General features: G+C 47.8%; 1 protein-coding gene across 8 annotated transcripts in view; it reads right to left on the minus strand.

Moving 5' to 3' along the window:
- The window catches only part of CELF4 (CUGBP Elav-like family member 4), a 1,398,731-nt gene that overhangs the window by 158,879 nt on the left and 1,223,461 nt on the right, over positions 1-16,391 (minus strand). For all 8 annotated transcript variants that reach the window (XM_089687534.1, XM_089687538.1, XM_089687536.1 and 5 more), the window contains one exon: positions 10,419-10,566. In XM_089687534.1, the coding sequence (XP_089543660.1) occupies positions 10,419-10,566 (148 nt within the window). The remainder of the gene's footprint in view (positions 1-10,418; positions 10,567-16,391) is intronic.

Here is a 16,391-nt window from a genome sequence, read left to right on the forward strand (position 1 = left end):
AAGATGCCCATTACAAGAACCTCTAAGATCCCAGTGATGCCCATTACGAGAACCTCTAGGAACCCAGTGATGCCCATTTCAAGAACCACTATGAACACAGTGATGCCCATTACAAGAACCTCTATGACCCCAAAGATGCCTATTACAAGAACCTCTACAAACTCAGTGATGCCCATTACAAGAATCTCTACGATCCCAAAGATGCCCATTACAAACACCTCTACAATACCAAAGATGCCCATTACAAGAACCTCTGCAAACTCATTCCTACTGAGAGCTAACTGGATGTGAAAATTTTCTTGTTAGCACAGTTGCTATGTATCCATATGTTCTTGGCCACCAAACATCCTCAGACCTCAGTTGGATGTAGAAATCGATCTGCTTTTGGACATCCCTCCTGGTCTTTGTAAGGATACAATGATACAAAAGGCTGTTAGCGTTTTGACAGTTGCATGATTTTTTTAATGTCGCAAGCTTGTAGGTAGACGGTAGAGCAGGTTCCCTTTAAGGTGCCTCCTCCCCCTGGGAGAAGGTTGGTAATTTACGCAGGACCAGGGAGAGAGGTGGGTCAGACTGGAAGGGAAGGAGAAGTAACATCTGGCTGCTGGGCTCCTGCTATTTCTCCTTTGGGGAAAGGGCAGGTTGCCCCGGGGTTCCTCACCGTAGGCCCAAGAGAGAAGGAGAGCTTCAATGGGACAGTACAGGTTCAGAGGAAGACCTCAGGAGTTGGTTTGCCCCTCAGTTCCCCCCCCATCCTTATCCATGGAAGAGTATCAGGGCTACAGGGAGTGAGGGCCTCTGAGCAGAAGATACGAGCAGCCTCTGGCAGGGCCTAAACCTACATGTTCCCTACTTGCTGCTGATGGAACTGTGTTGGGTCTATGGCCTGAAAGAGCCATGTCATCATTTGAGGTTCTTCAGTAAAATAACGTAAATGCCACCCAGCCTCGGTGTGCCTTATTCGTTCACAATGTTGCTCTGAAGAGACTGAGAGAGAGTTCTACTGATGTCACCTGGTTGTCGGGCCCTAGAGAGGTGAGGCCGGCATTGAAACCCCTGGGGGTGAGGGAATGTAGCCACGCAAACAGGAAAGTGGAGAGGGGGTAATTTTACGCCCCCCACACATCGGGGAGAGTTGTCATATTGCTCAAAAGATCAGTTACAATGTGGGTCGGCTCGGTTGCTCGCTATGGTCACATGTGAGGCAGTCCGCAACCAGCCAACAAGCTTGTTTAGGTCAAATGGTTCATCCAAGGATGTCAATTTTTGACTGGAGCATCTTCATTTCCCTTTACTAGTGTGGAAACCAATACGACTACCGCAGGCAAATCATTTTACCTCCCAATGTCTTCGTTTACCCAGCATTAATTGAGTGCTAATTAGGCTCATATTGTTCTCCTTTCCCCTCTGTTGTTGTCATGCTGTCTTGTATCACCTCAACACACTCCCCCCCCCTCTTCCTTCTCCAACACGCGCTCCCTCATGAAAACCGGGATCTGCACAAAGTTCTGGGATCTGAAGGCTCTTTGGGAATTGGATGACAGTTGCTGTGCCAGGGCAAAAAAAAAAGAACACGCGAGCGGATGCTCCATTCTCTTCATCAGTCAGGGGGAAGAAAAGGAAGAAGAAAAGAGGAGAGTGGAAAATTTCCCCGTCACTTGAGTTGGCAGGTTTCCTCCCTATTATCATCGATGACACCGGCACGCCGATGTGACAGCTCCTTGTGTTTGCGCTGTACATCAGATGAAAGGGGCGAAGACACTCATCTCCTCCTTTCTGCAAAGTCAGCGCTAACTCTCTGTTAGTTTTCTTTCCGTGTAATGTTGCAGCTTCAGCATGTGTTGTTGTGCAAGAATAGGGGGAGGATGCAAATACTCATATCTTTTACGTCCTAAAGGGTACCTGTGCGTTCCTAAAGCGCTTCGGAAGAAGCCATCACCAGGATCCCATGCCATTGCTGTAACAGTGAGCATTTAATGATGTGACCTGATAGAGTTGGCGATCTATTATGTATAATCCATATGCACTGGGGTGGGGGGTGGACAAAGTCACCAAGTGGACCCTATGCAAGACCAATTACCCCCATGATCAACCAAATAAAATCATATTTTACCATGTACTGTATAAACCAGAATACTACTAGGGAAGCAAACTTTTTGCACAGAGGTGGGCTACCGTTACTCCACCAAGCCATGCCGCATGAATCAGTCAATGATATTTTATTAAGTAAGAAATGTATATACTGTATATGAGGAGGGGATGCCCAGCCAAGTTGGGAACACTATGGGAAGGCCGGCTCAGTGCCCCTGGATTCTGCTACTGGACTCCACATTGCTCACCTCCTGGTGGGCGATAATGAGGACCTTGACCTAATAATAGCATGCAACAAAACCTATCTCCACCATCAGGAGGTTTGGTGAATACCAGTTACTACTTAGACCCCACATCTTGGTTGAGCCCATGCCATCCGTCAGTGTGACCTTCCAGCTAGTTGGTGGGAGCCTCTCTACTGCTATAGCTACTGGTCCCTAAGCCTGGTGCGCGATAATGAGGACCTTGACCTAATACTAGCACGCAGCAAAACCCATCTCCGCCATCAGGAAATTTGGTGAATACCAGTTACTACGTAGACCCCACACCTTGGTTAAGCCCATGCCATCCACCAGGGTGACCTTCCAGCTAGTTGGTGGGAGCCTCTCTACTGCTATAGCTACTGGTCCCTACGCCGGGTGGGCGATAATAAAGACCTTGACCTAGTACTAGCATGCAGCAAAACCTATCTCCACCATCAGGAGGTTTGGTGAATACCAGTTACTACTTAGACCCCAAACCTTGGTTGAGCCCATGCCATCCGCCAGGGTGATATTCCAGCTAGTTGGTGGGAGCCTCTCTACTGCTATAGCTACTGGTCCCTAAGCCTGGTGGGCGATAATTAGGACCTTGACCTAGTACTAACACGCAGCAAAACCCATCTCCGCCATCAGGAGGTTTGGTGAATACCAGTTACTACTTAGACCCCAAACCTTGGTTGAGCCCATGCCATCCACCAGGGTGACCTTCCAGCTAGTTGGTGGGAGCCTCTCTACTGCTATAGCTACTGGTCCCTAAGCCTGGTGGGCGATAATTAGGACCTTGACCTAGTACTAACACGCAGCAAAACCCATCTCCACCATCAGGAAGTTTGGTGAATACCAGTTACTACTTAGACCACACACCTTGGATGAGCCCATGCCATCCGCCAGGGTGACCTTCTTTTGTACTTATCCAGTGTAGTGTGTTATATTAACTCCCAAATAATAATAACTCCCCAGTCATTTTTATATATGTAAGAATAACTCCCCTAGTTTTGAAGAAGCTAAATGACATAAAAATTTAAAGTAAGAGCTTAAATTTATATGCCTTATCTGTTATTATATACGTAAGAGTGTTTTAATTATTGAAAGTTATCCTTGATTAATTATTTGGAGGATCAATTCTTTAAAGCGCCAAATTATTTAAAATGCCAAATTCCAAGTTATAAATGCACTCATTTGTTTAATAATAAACATTTCATTCAAAAATTGAATTTATTTTAGATAACGTAAGCCTTTTTCTGTTTGGAAGTTATTATTACATAGAGAGAGTTATTATTACATATATAAAAATGACTGGGGAGTTATTATTACATATATAAAAATGACTGGGGAGTTATTATTACATATATAAAAATGACTGGGGAGTTATTATTACATATATAAAAATAACTGGGGAGTTATTATTTCATATATAAAAATAACTGGGGAGTTATTATTACATATATAAAAATGACTGGGGAGTTATTATTATTTGGGAGTTATTATAACATACTGCACCCTGGCTCAAAAAAGTGAGCAATTTTAAAGCGTGACATGTTTGGTATCTATTTACTCTGTATAACATCATCTTCTTAATTTTACTAGACAATTGGATGTTATATTGTGTTTTTGTGCATTAAAATTCATAAAAGTGTATTTTAAAAAAAAGTGTTTGAAAAACTGCTGCGCAAATACTGAGTGACATAAAATAATTGCAACATCCACCATTTTATCCACCATTTTATTCTCTAGGGCCTCTGCTTTTAAAAATATATATATATAATGTTTGGGGGTTCTAAGTAATTTTCTAGCAAAAAAATACATGTAAACAAAAAGTGTCAAAAAAGGCTGGATCTTCAAGTGGATTGTCTGCACACATCGTATATCCATCCTGGCACAAAGCCAGGGACTGTAATAAAGTAAAATGTCAGGAAAACAGCAGGTCCTGTCTGCACTTCGGTGCATGCTCTGTGCAATATGGCTGCATACATGTGCAGTACATATACACTATACTTATATACTATATTGGGAAAAGTATTTTCCCCACCCTCCAAATCATGTGATTCAGGTGTTCCAATCCCCTCCATGGACACAGGTGTATACAATCAAGCCCCTAGGCATGCAGACTGCTTCTACAAACATTGGTGAAAGAATGGGTTGCTCTCAGGAGCTCAGTGACTCCAAGCGTGGTCCCGTGATAGGTGGTCACCTGGGCAATAAGTCCATCCGTGACATTTCCTGGCTACTAAATATTCCACGCTCAACTGTTAGTGGGATTATAACAAACTGGAAGCAACTGGGAACAACAGCAACTCAGCCACCAAGTGGTAGGCCACGTCACATGACAGGGCGGGGTCAGCGCATGCTGAAGCGCACAGTGCGCAGAAGTTGCCAACTGTCTGCAGAGTCAATAGCTAAAGACCTCCAAACTTGGTGTGGCCTTCAGATTAGCACAACAACAATGCGTAGAGAGCTTCATGGAATGGGTTTCCATGGCCGAGCAGCTGCATCCAAGCCTTCCATCACCAAGTGCAATGCAAAGCGTCGGATGCTGTGGTGTAAAGCACGCTGCCACTGGACTCTAGAGCAGTGGAGACGTGTTCTATGGAGTGACCAATCACGCTACTCTGTCTGGTGACAATCCGATGGACGTGTCTGGGTTTGGCGGTTGCCAGGTGAATGGTACTTGTCTGACTGCATTGTGCCAAGTGTAAAGTTCCGTGGAGGGGGGATTATGGTGTGGGGTGGTTTTTCAGGGGTTGGGCTTTGGTCCCCTAGTTCCAGTGAAGGGAACTCTTAAGGCGACATTTTGGACAATTTCATGCTCCCAACTTTGTGGGAAGAGTTTGGGGATCGCCCCTTCCTGTTCCAACATGACTGCCCACCAGTGCACAAAGCAAGGTCCATAAAGACATGGAGGAGCCAGTTTGGGGTGGAGGAACTTGACTGGCTGCACAGAGTCCTGACCTCAACCCCATAGAACACCTTTGGGATGAATTAGAGCGGAGACTGTGAGCCAGGCCTCCTCCCCCGACATCAGTGCCTGACCTGACAAATGTGCTTCTGGAAGAATGGTCCAACCTTCCCATAGACACCCTCCTAAACCTTGTGGGCGGCCTTCCCAGAAGAGTTGAAGCTGTTAAAGGGTGGGGCCAACTCAATATTGAACCCTACGGACTAAGACTGGGGGGGCCATTAAAGGTCATGTGTGTGGAAAGGGCGGGGCCAACTCTATATTGAACCCTACGGACTAAGACTGGGGGGTCATTAAAGGACATGTGCGTGGAAAGGCCGGCCGACCAATACTTTTGGCAATATAGTGTATAAATACAAATTGTTCACAGAAATAAATCGAGTTTCTCTCGTATATCTAAAATAACTCCCATATCTCTCTTATGTAGGCCACAGACGAGTCGAAAGCCGGCCATTTTTATTAAAAAAACAAAAAATCAGTCATTCGATCGGCCGACGTTACCACCAACGGTAAAAAAATCAGCCGATTTTCGTCCCGTCTACGGCCGACATTTAACCCCATAATGACTTCTGTCCCTGCAGAGAGCTCCGCTATTATATTTTATATGAAAAGTCTTGCGGTTGCAACAATGTATCCATTTGTATCCATTTCGGATACAGATGGTTTTATTCGGATACAAATGGATACATTGTTGCAACCGCAAGACTTTTCATATAAAATATAATAGCGGACTTATTCTTTTTCTTCTTCTTCCAGGTCACGACTCATGCGTAGGTTTTTTATCGGTAAAACGATCGGCCGATTTGCCCATCATTGCCAGGAAAATCGGCCGATCAGCAAAATCGGCCGCAAATTTTCCAACTTGCCCGGTTTGAAAATCGGCCAATTTTTGACCCATCTGTCTATAGTAGTCTTAAGACTATTATTGATTCTTTAACTAGTTGCCGACCACAGATAGCCGAATGACGGCTGCACTGCGGCCGGCCAGTTCTGAGTGGATGTCATATGACGTCCTCCCAGAACGCGCTCTCCTGCGCGCCCCAGGGGGCACGCACCCGGCGATCTCCGTGATCGCTGTGTCCTACGGACACAGCTGATCACGTGATGTGGTAAAAGGCCAATCACAGCGGCCTTTTACCACGTGATCAGCGGTGTCCAATGACACGCTGATCAGAGGGAAATGCAAGTGCCGGTTCTCGGCTGCACTTTCCTCACGCTGTCAGATCGTGAGGAAAGTACTGCCGAGAACCGGCAGTTGTCAGAGCGGGGATCGGCACCGATCATCAGGGCACTGATGATCAGTGCCCTGATGATCGGTGCCCAGCAGTGCCACCCGCAAGTTCCGCCCACCTGTGCCCAGCAGTGCGCCCACTAGCTCCGCCCACCTGTGCCCAGCAGATCACCCACCTGTGCCCAGCAGTGCACCCACCTGTGCCCAGAAGTGCCACCTACCTGTGCCCAGCAGTGCCACCCACCTGTGCCCACCCACCTGTGCCCACCAGTGCCACCCACCTGTGCCCACCCACCAGTGCTGCCCACCAGTGCAGCCCAGCAGTGCTGCCAGTCAGTGCCACCAGTCAGTGTCCAGCGGTTGTGCCAGTCAGTGCCGCCAGTCAGTGCCCAGCAGTGATGCCAGTCAGTGCCGTCTATCAGTACCCATCATCAGTGTCACCTATCAGTGCCGCCTATCAGTGCTGCATATTAGTGCCGCCTATCCGTGACACCTCATTAGTGCTGTCTATCAGTGCCGCCTATCCGTGCCACCTCATTAGTACTGCCTATCAGTGCCCTTTAGTGCTGCCTATCAGTGCCCATCAGTGCCGCCTATCAGTGCCCATCAGTGCTGCCTCATCAACGCACATCAGTGAAGGAGAAAAAATACCTGTTTGAAAAATTTTATAATCGAAACTTTTTTTTTTTTCTAATTTTTTGCACTTTTTTTATTTATAGCGCAAAAAGTAAAGTGCCCAGTGGCGATTAAATACCACCAAAAGAAAGCTCTATTTGTGAGAAAAAAATGATCAAAATTTCATATGGGTACAATGTTGCATGACCGCGCAATTGTAGCTGAAATTGAAAGCTGAAAATTGGCCTGGTAAGGAAGGGGGTATAAGTGCCTGGTAGGCGAGGGGTTAACGTCAAAGCTTTAATTTTAGATTGAAGTGAGGAAGGATTTAAACCCCCTTTAGGTTTCTATAGCTGTCTGTGTCCCCACTGGGGAGAGTATTTGTCCCGGTGACACCATGACTGAAGGTATAAGAAAATCCAAAATTCTGAGTTGTCACTAGAACAGGTATAGAGGCAAAAGCTTCCTACGGGGACATTTGCTCTCAGGACTGCCATTAGAAATCATGAGACCCTGCACCCCTCTATCAGCAGCCCGGGCGATTTGGCTTTTTATTCCACCATACTCACACATCTTATTATCACTTCAATGTCACCCCTTCCTTTTCCACTTCCATCCAGGGGGCTCCACCTCTGTTTAGCATCTGACACCCTCTGCCAGGCCAGGAGGTCTGCCTCTACCCCCCCGATTGGTGGCCCTTTTCATTCTGGAGACAATTGTTTAAGAGTAGATTTCTTCCCATTTTGGAGAGAGATTTTCCCTCACTTCCTGTTGTGTCCCTGGGACAGGAAGTAAATGAATATCTCCCCACTGGGGACAGAGCTCTAAAGAAAAAAAATCTAAAGGGGGCTCTAACCATTTCCTACTGTATCCAAAACTAGAGAGACACTTTAACCCCTCGCCCTCCAGAGGATTTACCCCCAGGGGTGGACTGACCATTTGGAAACTCGGGCACTGCCCGAGGGCCCGGGGTCAGTAGGGGGCCCCATGAGATGCCCCTGGTACATTTTTCATAGGCCTTTTTGAGTTTGGGCAAGGACACAGGGGCCCCATGATCCCCTATTGCCCGGGTGCCCCATGAGTTGTCAGTCTGCCCGTTTACCCCCCTTCCTGACCAGGCCATTTTTTGTGATATGGCGCTGCGTTACTTTAACTGACAATTGCGCGGTCGTGCAACGCTGCACCCAAATTAAATTTATGTGTTTTTTTCCCACAAATTGAGCTTTCTTTCGGCGGTATTTGATCACCTGTGTGGTTTTTATTGTTTGCGCTATAAACAAAAAAAGACCGACAATTTTGAAAAAAAAATATTTTTGACTTTTTGCTATAAAACCTTTCCAGTAAAAAAATGTAAAAAATCTTATTTCATCATAAATTTAGGCAAAAACGTATTCCGCTCCGTGTCTTCGCTAAAAAAAAATCCCAATACGTGTAAATTCATTGGTTTACGTGAAAGTTATAGCGTTTACAAATGGCGGGATATATAATGGGAATTTTGTTTTTTTTATACTAGTAATGGCAGCGATCAGCGACTTATAGCGGGACTGCGGTGGGCATTCTGACACTGGGGGGGGGACTGACTGTCACTGACATCCCCAGTGACACCAATACAGTGATTAGTGCTAATAAAAAGCACTGACACTGTACTAATGGCACTGGGCAGGAAGGAGTTAACATCTGGGACGATCAAAGGGTTAACTGTGTGCTGTGTTTTACTATGTAGGCATGCTGCTTTGTATTGCTGTGCTGCGCAGAGCAATACAAAGCAGCCTGTTTGTGCTGTCAGGGGAGAGAGCTGTATTGTTTACATATAGACCTCTCCCCTGTCACTGTTTCTCAGCGATCACCGGTTGTTGGCGGCACAGGAAGGGCGGCACGTGTGTGTGTGCGCCCCCTACCTAGAAATGCAAAATCACATATATATACTGTATGTGACTTTGCGCAGCCCAGCCGCCCTGTAGCAGTAGTTCTGCTATAGGGCGGTCGGGAAGCGGTTAAAGTGGTTGTAAACCCTTCCATGTATAGTACCCAAGGAAGTGGTACACAGATATGAAAAAAAAACCCTCCTACATAAGTTGTACCCGATTATCTGCAGTCTTCTCCTCTGTACATCTGTTCAAAGTACACAGATACTTTGGATTTATGCTGAATTTATAAAGCTTGCCTGAGATTTCAGAAAAAGGGGGTGGAGAGCTGATATTACACACTGCAGAGTTCAGTGAGGAGAGCTTTAAGAGATGATTGGAGGGAAGGGACACGACCCCCTCCCACACAGCTCACAGGAACAGATTTAATTTATAAAGATCTGTGTACTTTGATTTAATTTATAAAGCTTGCCTGAGCTTTCAGAAAAAGGGGGGGGGGGGGTGGAGAGCTGATATTACACACTGCAGAGCTCAGTGAGGAGAGCTCTGAGAGCTGATTGGAGGGAAGGGACACGCCCCCCCCCCCTCCACACAGCTCACAGGAACAGATTTAATTTATAAAGATCTGTGTACTTTGATTTAATTTATAAAGCTTGCCTAAGATTTCAGAAAAAGGGGGGTGGAGAGCTGATATTACACACTGCAGAGCTCAGCGAGGAGAGCTCTGAGAGCTGATAGGAGGGAAGGGACACGCCCCCCCTCCACACAGCTCACAGGAACAGATTTAATTTATAAAGATCTGTGTTCTTTGATTTAATTTATAAAGCTTGCCTGAGATTTCAGAAAAAGGGGAGCAAAGAGCTGATATTACACACTGCAGAGCTCAGTGAGGAGAGCTTTGAGAGCTGATTGGAGGGAAGGGACACGCCCCCCCTCCCACACAGCTCACAGGAACAGATTTAATTTATAAAGATCTGTGTACTTTGATTTAATTTATAAAGATCTGTGTACTTTGATTTAATTTATAAAGCTTGCCTGAGATTTCAGAAAAAGGGGGGCGGAGAGCTGATATTACTTACTGCAGAGCTCAGTGAGGAGAGCTTTGAGAGCTGATTGGATTGAAGGGACACGCCCCCCCTCCCATGCAGCTCACAGGGACAGAGCTGAGGCTGTCAATCTGCTGAAGGTCACTGTCCTGTCACCATTTTTTTTCTCGGTGTCAGGAAAACTTGTCACAAATGACTCAGGCTGATAGCAGAGGAACAGACAGAAATGACACTCTGGATTGAGACAAGTGCACACTATAGAGGGATATGCTTTGTTCATATTTCATGTCTGGGGTTGACAACCACATTCATTGTTAGATATGACATGATACAAAAAGGCGACGTCTTTCTTACCTGATGTTGGCGTCATAGGAGCAGCGGCCAGGCCGTTCATGTTGAGGGCCGCCATCTGTTGCATCTGGGCAGCCGCGAAGGCAGCCATGGGGTTCAGGTATCCACCCTGTGCGACCGAAGCCATGATGGCGGCCTGTTGCTGCATCAGCTGAAAGAAAGAGAACCGGGAAAAAATATCACGAGTTACCACCAGGGACCCCCCCTCAGACCCTGGACTGAAGGATGACCCCGCGTGCCATCACTGGCTGGGGGTTGTGTAATCCGCCTTGCTCTACCGAAAGCAATACCGCCCCCCCCCCCATCTCCTTTGTATTGGTATCTCCCAGCACCATAACCATTTAGGAAGGCAATAAACAGTTTTCATTGGCAGCGATAGAGAAACAGAGTCATCACATCTGATACATTCCTAGTTGATTGCTAGCTGTGCGGTTCTGGTGAAAGTGCCCCCCCCAGCATGTGTCCTATGGAGCAGAATCTGTTGTCTACTGCAGACAAATGAGTGACGGGTCAGCCGTAAGAGGCGGAGCAACACTCTACCGCCATGCAGTGGATTGTAGGAAGATACTACGAAGATGGAGATCAGGCATTTCTACTAGCAGCTTTTTTTTTTTAAAGTAACACATTTCTTACCTTTTTTTTTCTTTAAATTTTAAATTTTATATTAATATAGCCACAGCTATTCATTCAAAGTGCTGGTACATTCGTTCTGTGTAAATCAGGCACAATGGAATGTTCTCAGGCTGTTTCCTCTATGGGTCGATTGTTATCATGAAAAAAAAAAAAAACACAGCAGTTCTGGAAAATACTACATTATAGCCACTAGGTGGAGCTAAGGATCATATCAGCAAAGCATTTACATCCTTTGATTCTTAGTGCCATCTAGTGGCCATAATGTGGTATTTTTCCAGCTCTGTTTTTTTATGAATGAATAGCATTTGACTCGCGGAAGAAATAGACCGGGGCTCTCCAAACTTTCTTAACAAATGGCCGGTTTACTATTCCTAAGATCCTAGGGGGGCCAGACTGTGGCCAGTGGGAGTAGACAATGTCTCAGGCTTGGGGGTCAGTGCAAATTAACTTACATAGTGCCTGTGGTCAGAAGGAGGGGGATCAATGCCCCATCATCTGTGTCAGTGGGAGGAATAGTGCCCCATCATTGGTGTCAGTGGGAGGAATAGTGCCCCATCATTGGTGTCAGTGGGGTGAATAGTGTCCCATCATTGGTGTCAGTGGGAGGAATAGTGCCCCATCATTGGTGTCAGTGAGAGGAATAGTGCCCCATCATCTGTGTCAGTGGGAGGAAAACTGCCCCATCATTGGTGTCAGTGGGGTGAATAATGTCCCATCATTGGTGTCAGTTGGAGGAATAGTGTCCCATCATTGGTGTCAGTGGGAGGAATAGTGCCCCATCATTGGTGTCAGTGGGAGGAATAGTGCCCCATCATTGGTGTCAGTGGGAGGAATAGTGCCCCATCATTGGTGTCAGTGGGAGGAATAGTGCCCCATCATTGGTGTCAGTGGGAGGAATAGTGCCCCATCATTGGTGTCAGTGGGAGGAATAGTGACCCATCATTGGTGTCAGTGGGAGGAATAGTGCCCCATCATTGGTGTCAGTGGGAGGATTAGTGCTCCATCATTGGTGTCAGTAGGAGGAATAGTGCCCCATCATTGGTATCAGTGGGGTGAATAGTGTCCCATCATTGGTGTCAGTGGGAGGAATAGTGCCCCATCATTGGTGTGAGTGGGAGGAATAGTGCCCCATCATTGGTGTCAGTGGGAGGAATAGTACTCCATCATTGGTATTAGTGGGAGGAATAGTGCCCCATCATTGGTGTCAGTGGGAGGAATAGTGCCCCATCATTGGTGTCAGTGGAAGGAATAGTGCCCCATCATTGGTATTAGTGGGAGGAATAGTGCCCCATCATTGGTGTCAGTGGGGGGAATAGTGCCCCATCATTGGTGTCAGTGGAAGGAATAGTGCCCCATCATTGGTGTCAGTGGGAGGAATAGTGCCCCATCATTGGTGTCAGTGGGAGGAATAGTGCCCATATCATTGGTATCAGTGGGAGGAATAGTGCCCCATTGTTGGAATCAGTGGGAGAATTAGTGCTCCATCATTGGTGTCAGTGGGAGGAATAGTGCCCCATCATTGGTGTCAGTGGGAGGAATAGTGCCCCATCATTGGTGTCAGTGGGAGGAATAGTGCCCCATCATTGGTGTCAATGGGAGGAATAGTGCCCCATCATTGGTGTCAGTGGGAGGAATAGTGCCCCATCATTGGTATTAGTGGGAGGAATAGTGCCCCATCATTGGTGTCAGTGGGAGGAATAGTGCCCCATCATTGGTGTCAGTGGGAGGAATAGTGCCCCATCATTGGTGTCAGTGGGAGGAATAGTGCCCCATCATTGGTATTAGTGGGAGGAATAGTGCCCCATCATTGGTGTCAGTGGGAGGAATAGTGCCCCATCATTGGTGTCAGTGGAAGGAATAGTGCCCCATCATTGGTGTCAGTGGGAGGAATAGTGTCCCATCATTGGTATTAGTGGGAGGAATAGTGCCCCATTGTTGGTATCAGTGGGAGGAATAGTGCCCCATCATTGGTGTCAGTGGGAGAATTAGTGCTCCATCATTGGTGTCAGTGGGAGGAATAGTGCCCCATCATTGGTGTCAGTGGGAGAATTAGTGCTCCATCATTGGTGTCAGTGGGAGGAATAGTGCCCCATCATTGGTGTCAGTGGGAGGAATAGTAACTTATTGTTGGTGTCAGTGGGAGGAATACTGCCTCATATCAATGGGAAGAACAGTGCCTCAAGGGCCGCATACAGGGAGGCAAAGGGCCACATTCGGCCCACAGGCCACAGTTTGGAGACCACTGAAATAGAAAGTGAATATTTGATTTGGCTCCCTTTGCCCGGAACAAATGTACTAGCGGTCTTGCTGGACACAAATGCTCATTTATTTATTACTGAACCCCACAAATGTGTTTTGGCCCCAACTTATTTTTCAAATCAGACCCATAGTTACAGAGGGGTAAGGGCTCATGCAGACTTACAGCTGGGGAAGGGGGTGGGGGGTGGTAAAAACATGTGGATGGCAGGGCGGTCACATGCTGCGGTCAGGGTACTTTGCTTCCTGCAACAACTGTCATTCCTGTCTTGCTCAGCACCCAGTGACCCCACCAAACTCCACCCATACAAGCCAATGGGGGCGTGGCCTGAACATCTCCTGGTACGTTGGTGCAGCAATTACAGGGTTAAGACAGGTGACATTTCACTTCCTCGCCGCCTGTCAGATCCACCAATCTAAATGCACCCTTAGGGCCAGGGGCGGACTGACAACTCATGGGGCCCCCGGGCAATAGGGGATCATGGGGCCCCTGTGTCCTCACCCACACTCAAACCACACCCAAAAAAGCCTATGAAAAGGTACCAGGGGCATCTCGTGGGGCCCCCTAATGACCCTGGGCCCTCGGGCAGTGCCCAAGTGCTCGAATGGTCAGTCCACCCCTGCTTAGGGCTCTTCCACATGTGTGGCAGGGACTGCCGCTCCGCTGAAAAGAGATCCATGATTGGATTGCTTTTCAGAAGTGTTTTGACAGACGGTGAGAAGGCAATATGTCATCACTGCCTGATTGTTGTAATACTGCACCACAACCGTGGGGCCCCACAGAACTTCATTTGTCATGGTCCTCCTACATAAGTTGTACCTGTTTATCTGCCGCCACTCTCCTCTACAGCCATTCAAAGTGCAGAATGTATTTATTTCAGGTACTTATATAGCGTCGTCAATTTGCGCAGCACTTTACATATATATTGTACATTCACATCAGTCCCCGCCCCCGAGGAGCATACAATCTAAGGTCCCTAACTCACATTCATACATATACTAGGGGATAATTTAGACAGGAGCCAATTAACCTACCAGCATGTCTTTGGAGTGTGGGAGGAAACTGGAGGACTCGGAAGAAACCCATGCAGGCACAGGGAGAACATGCAAACTGCAGGCAGGTGGCACCGTGGTTGGGATTTGAACCAACGACCCGAGTACTGCCAGGCGGAAGTGCTAACCATTTAGTGACTGTGCTGCCCGAATTAGCAGAGGAACGAGGCAGAACACAGAAAAGACACTTTAATGCTCTGGACAAAGCAGGGGCGGACTGACAACTCATGGGGCCCCCGGGCAATAGGGGATCATGGGGCCCCTGTGTCCTTGCCCAAACTCAAAAAAGCCTATAAAAAAGGTACCAGGGGCATCTCATGGGGCCCCCTACTGACCCTGGGCCCTCAGGCAGTGATCGAGTTTCCAAATGGTCAGTCCGCCCCTGGGACAGAGACAACTGCAAACTTTTAATGCCTGAGGTTTAAGGCCCATAACCCACATTCATACATACACATACTAGGGCCAGTTTAGACAGGAGCCACTTAACCTACCAGCATGTCATCGGAGGGTGGGAGGAAACCGGAGTACTCGGAGGAAACCCACACAGGCACAGGGGCGGACTGACAACTCATGGGGCCCCCTGGCAATAGGGGATTATGGGGTCCCTGTATCCTCGCCCACACTCAAACCACACCCAAAAAAGCCTATGAAAGTTACCAGGGGCATCTCATACTTTATACATCTCATCCCTTACTGACCCTGGGCCCTCGGGCAGTGCCTGAGATTCCGAATAGTCAGTCCGCCGCCGGGTTCGAATCAACAACCCTAGTGCTGTTAGGCTGAAGTGCTAACCACTGTGCTGTCCATATTTTATACAGCTTGTCTGATCTTTCAGTAAACAGGGGACAGGGAGTTGAAGATATACTCTGCAGTGAGAGCTGACTGGAGGGAAGGGGCCCCCTGCCATCCTTAACACAGCATACAGGAACAGAGCTGAGGCTGTCAATCTGCTGGAGCTCCCTCCCCTGTCACCATTTTTCTCCTGGTGTCAGGAAAACTTGTCAGAAGTGACTCATGCTGATAGCAGAGGAAGGAAGCAGCAGACAGAAATGACACTAAGTGCTCTGGATTGAGACAAGGTCACACTATAGAGGGATATGCTTTGTTCATATTTCATGTCTGAGGTTTACAACTACCTTTTTTTTTTTTTTTTTAGGAAGAAAATGGTAGTTTGTGCTTTCCCTGGTCATGTGGTTAACTCCCCGCCATGGTTCCCTTGATAGAAAAGGAAGATAGTTGGCTTGCTCTACCTGAACATCATGCCTCCTAGAGACCACCTGGCCAATGCCTAGGCACCAGTTCCGGGGGCGGACTGACAACTCATGGGGCCCCCAGGCAATAGGGGATCATGGGGCCCCTGTGTCCTCGCCCACACCCAAAAAAGCCTATGAAAAAGCCAATGAAAGGTACCAGGAGCATCTCATGGGGCCCCCTACTGACCCCGGGCCCTCAGGCAGTGCCTGAGTGCTCGAATGGTCAGTCCGCCCCTGCAACAGTCACATGATCAGGCCTGGATTCCCACTGTCTTCCCATGAGGATTATTTTTCGGCCCCCTGGATGAGGACTTTCCACTGACAATGCCAAGAACACTGACTCGTTATTTATCGGTGGTCTTTATGGTGTCACACCAGGGTGATCAGAGGAGCAGCGCACGTCGGAACGTACTGAGATCTACAGACAACGCCGTACAGCCAACGGCTTCCAGAACCTGATTAAAAAGAGAGGAAGCCTTGGCACTCGGCGGGCGCTTGGCAGGAGGAGACGTCTTAAATATACATGAGAATCTGGTTCGTCTGCCCAGCGCACCCCAACAACAAAGCGCAGCCTGGTGTCCCCGGAACGCAATGGACTATGCGTTCCAGCGATGAGCCGAGCGGCAGCCTGTGCCCTCTGGCTGCTCGTTTGTTCTTTGCCGACTGGGGTAGGTTTTTCCGAGTCGGTTTCCTGGGTACAGATGTGGCCTGCCATGGTCTGAGCTCCCGGTTCTTGGATCTCCGTCATGATGGGAAGCACCAGAACTCGGAAAGTTACCAG

This window comes from Staurois parvus, unplaced genomic scaffold (assembly GCF_062004578.1).
Source record: "Staurois parvus isolate SC_StPar_1 unplaced genomic scaffold, SC_StPar_1.0 ptg000428l, whole genome shotgun sequence".
Classification (NCBI taxonomy): Eukaryota; Metazoa; Chordata; class Amphibia; order Anura; family Ranidae; genus Staurois; species Staurois parvus.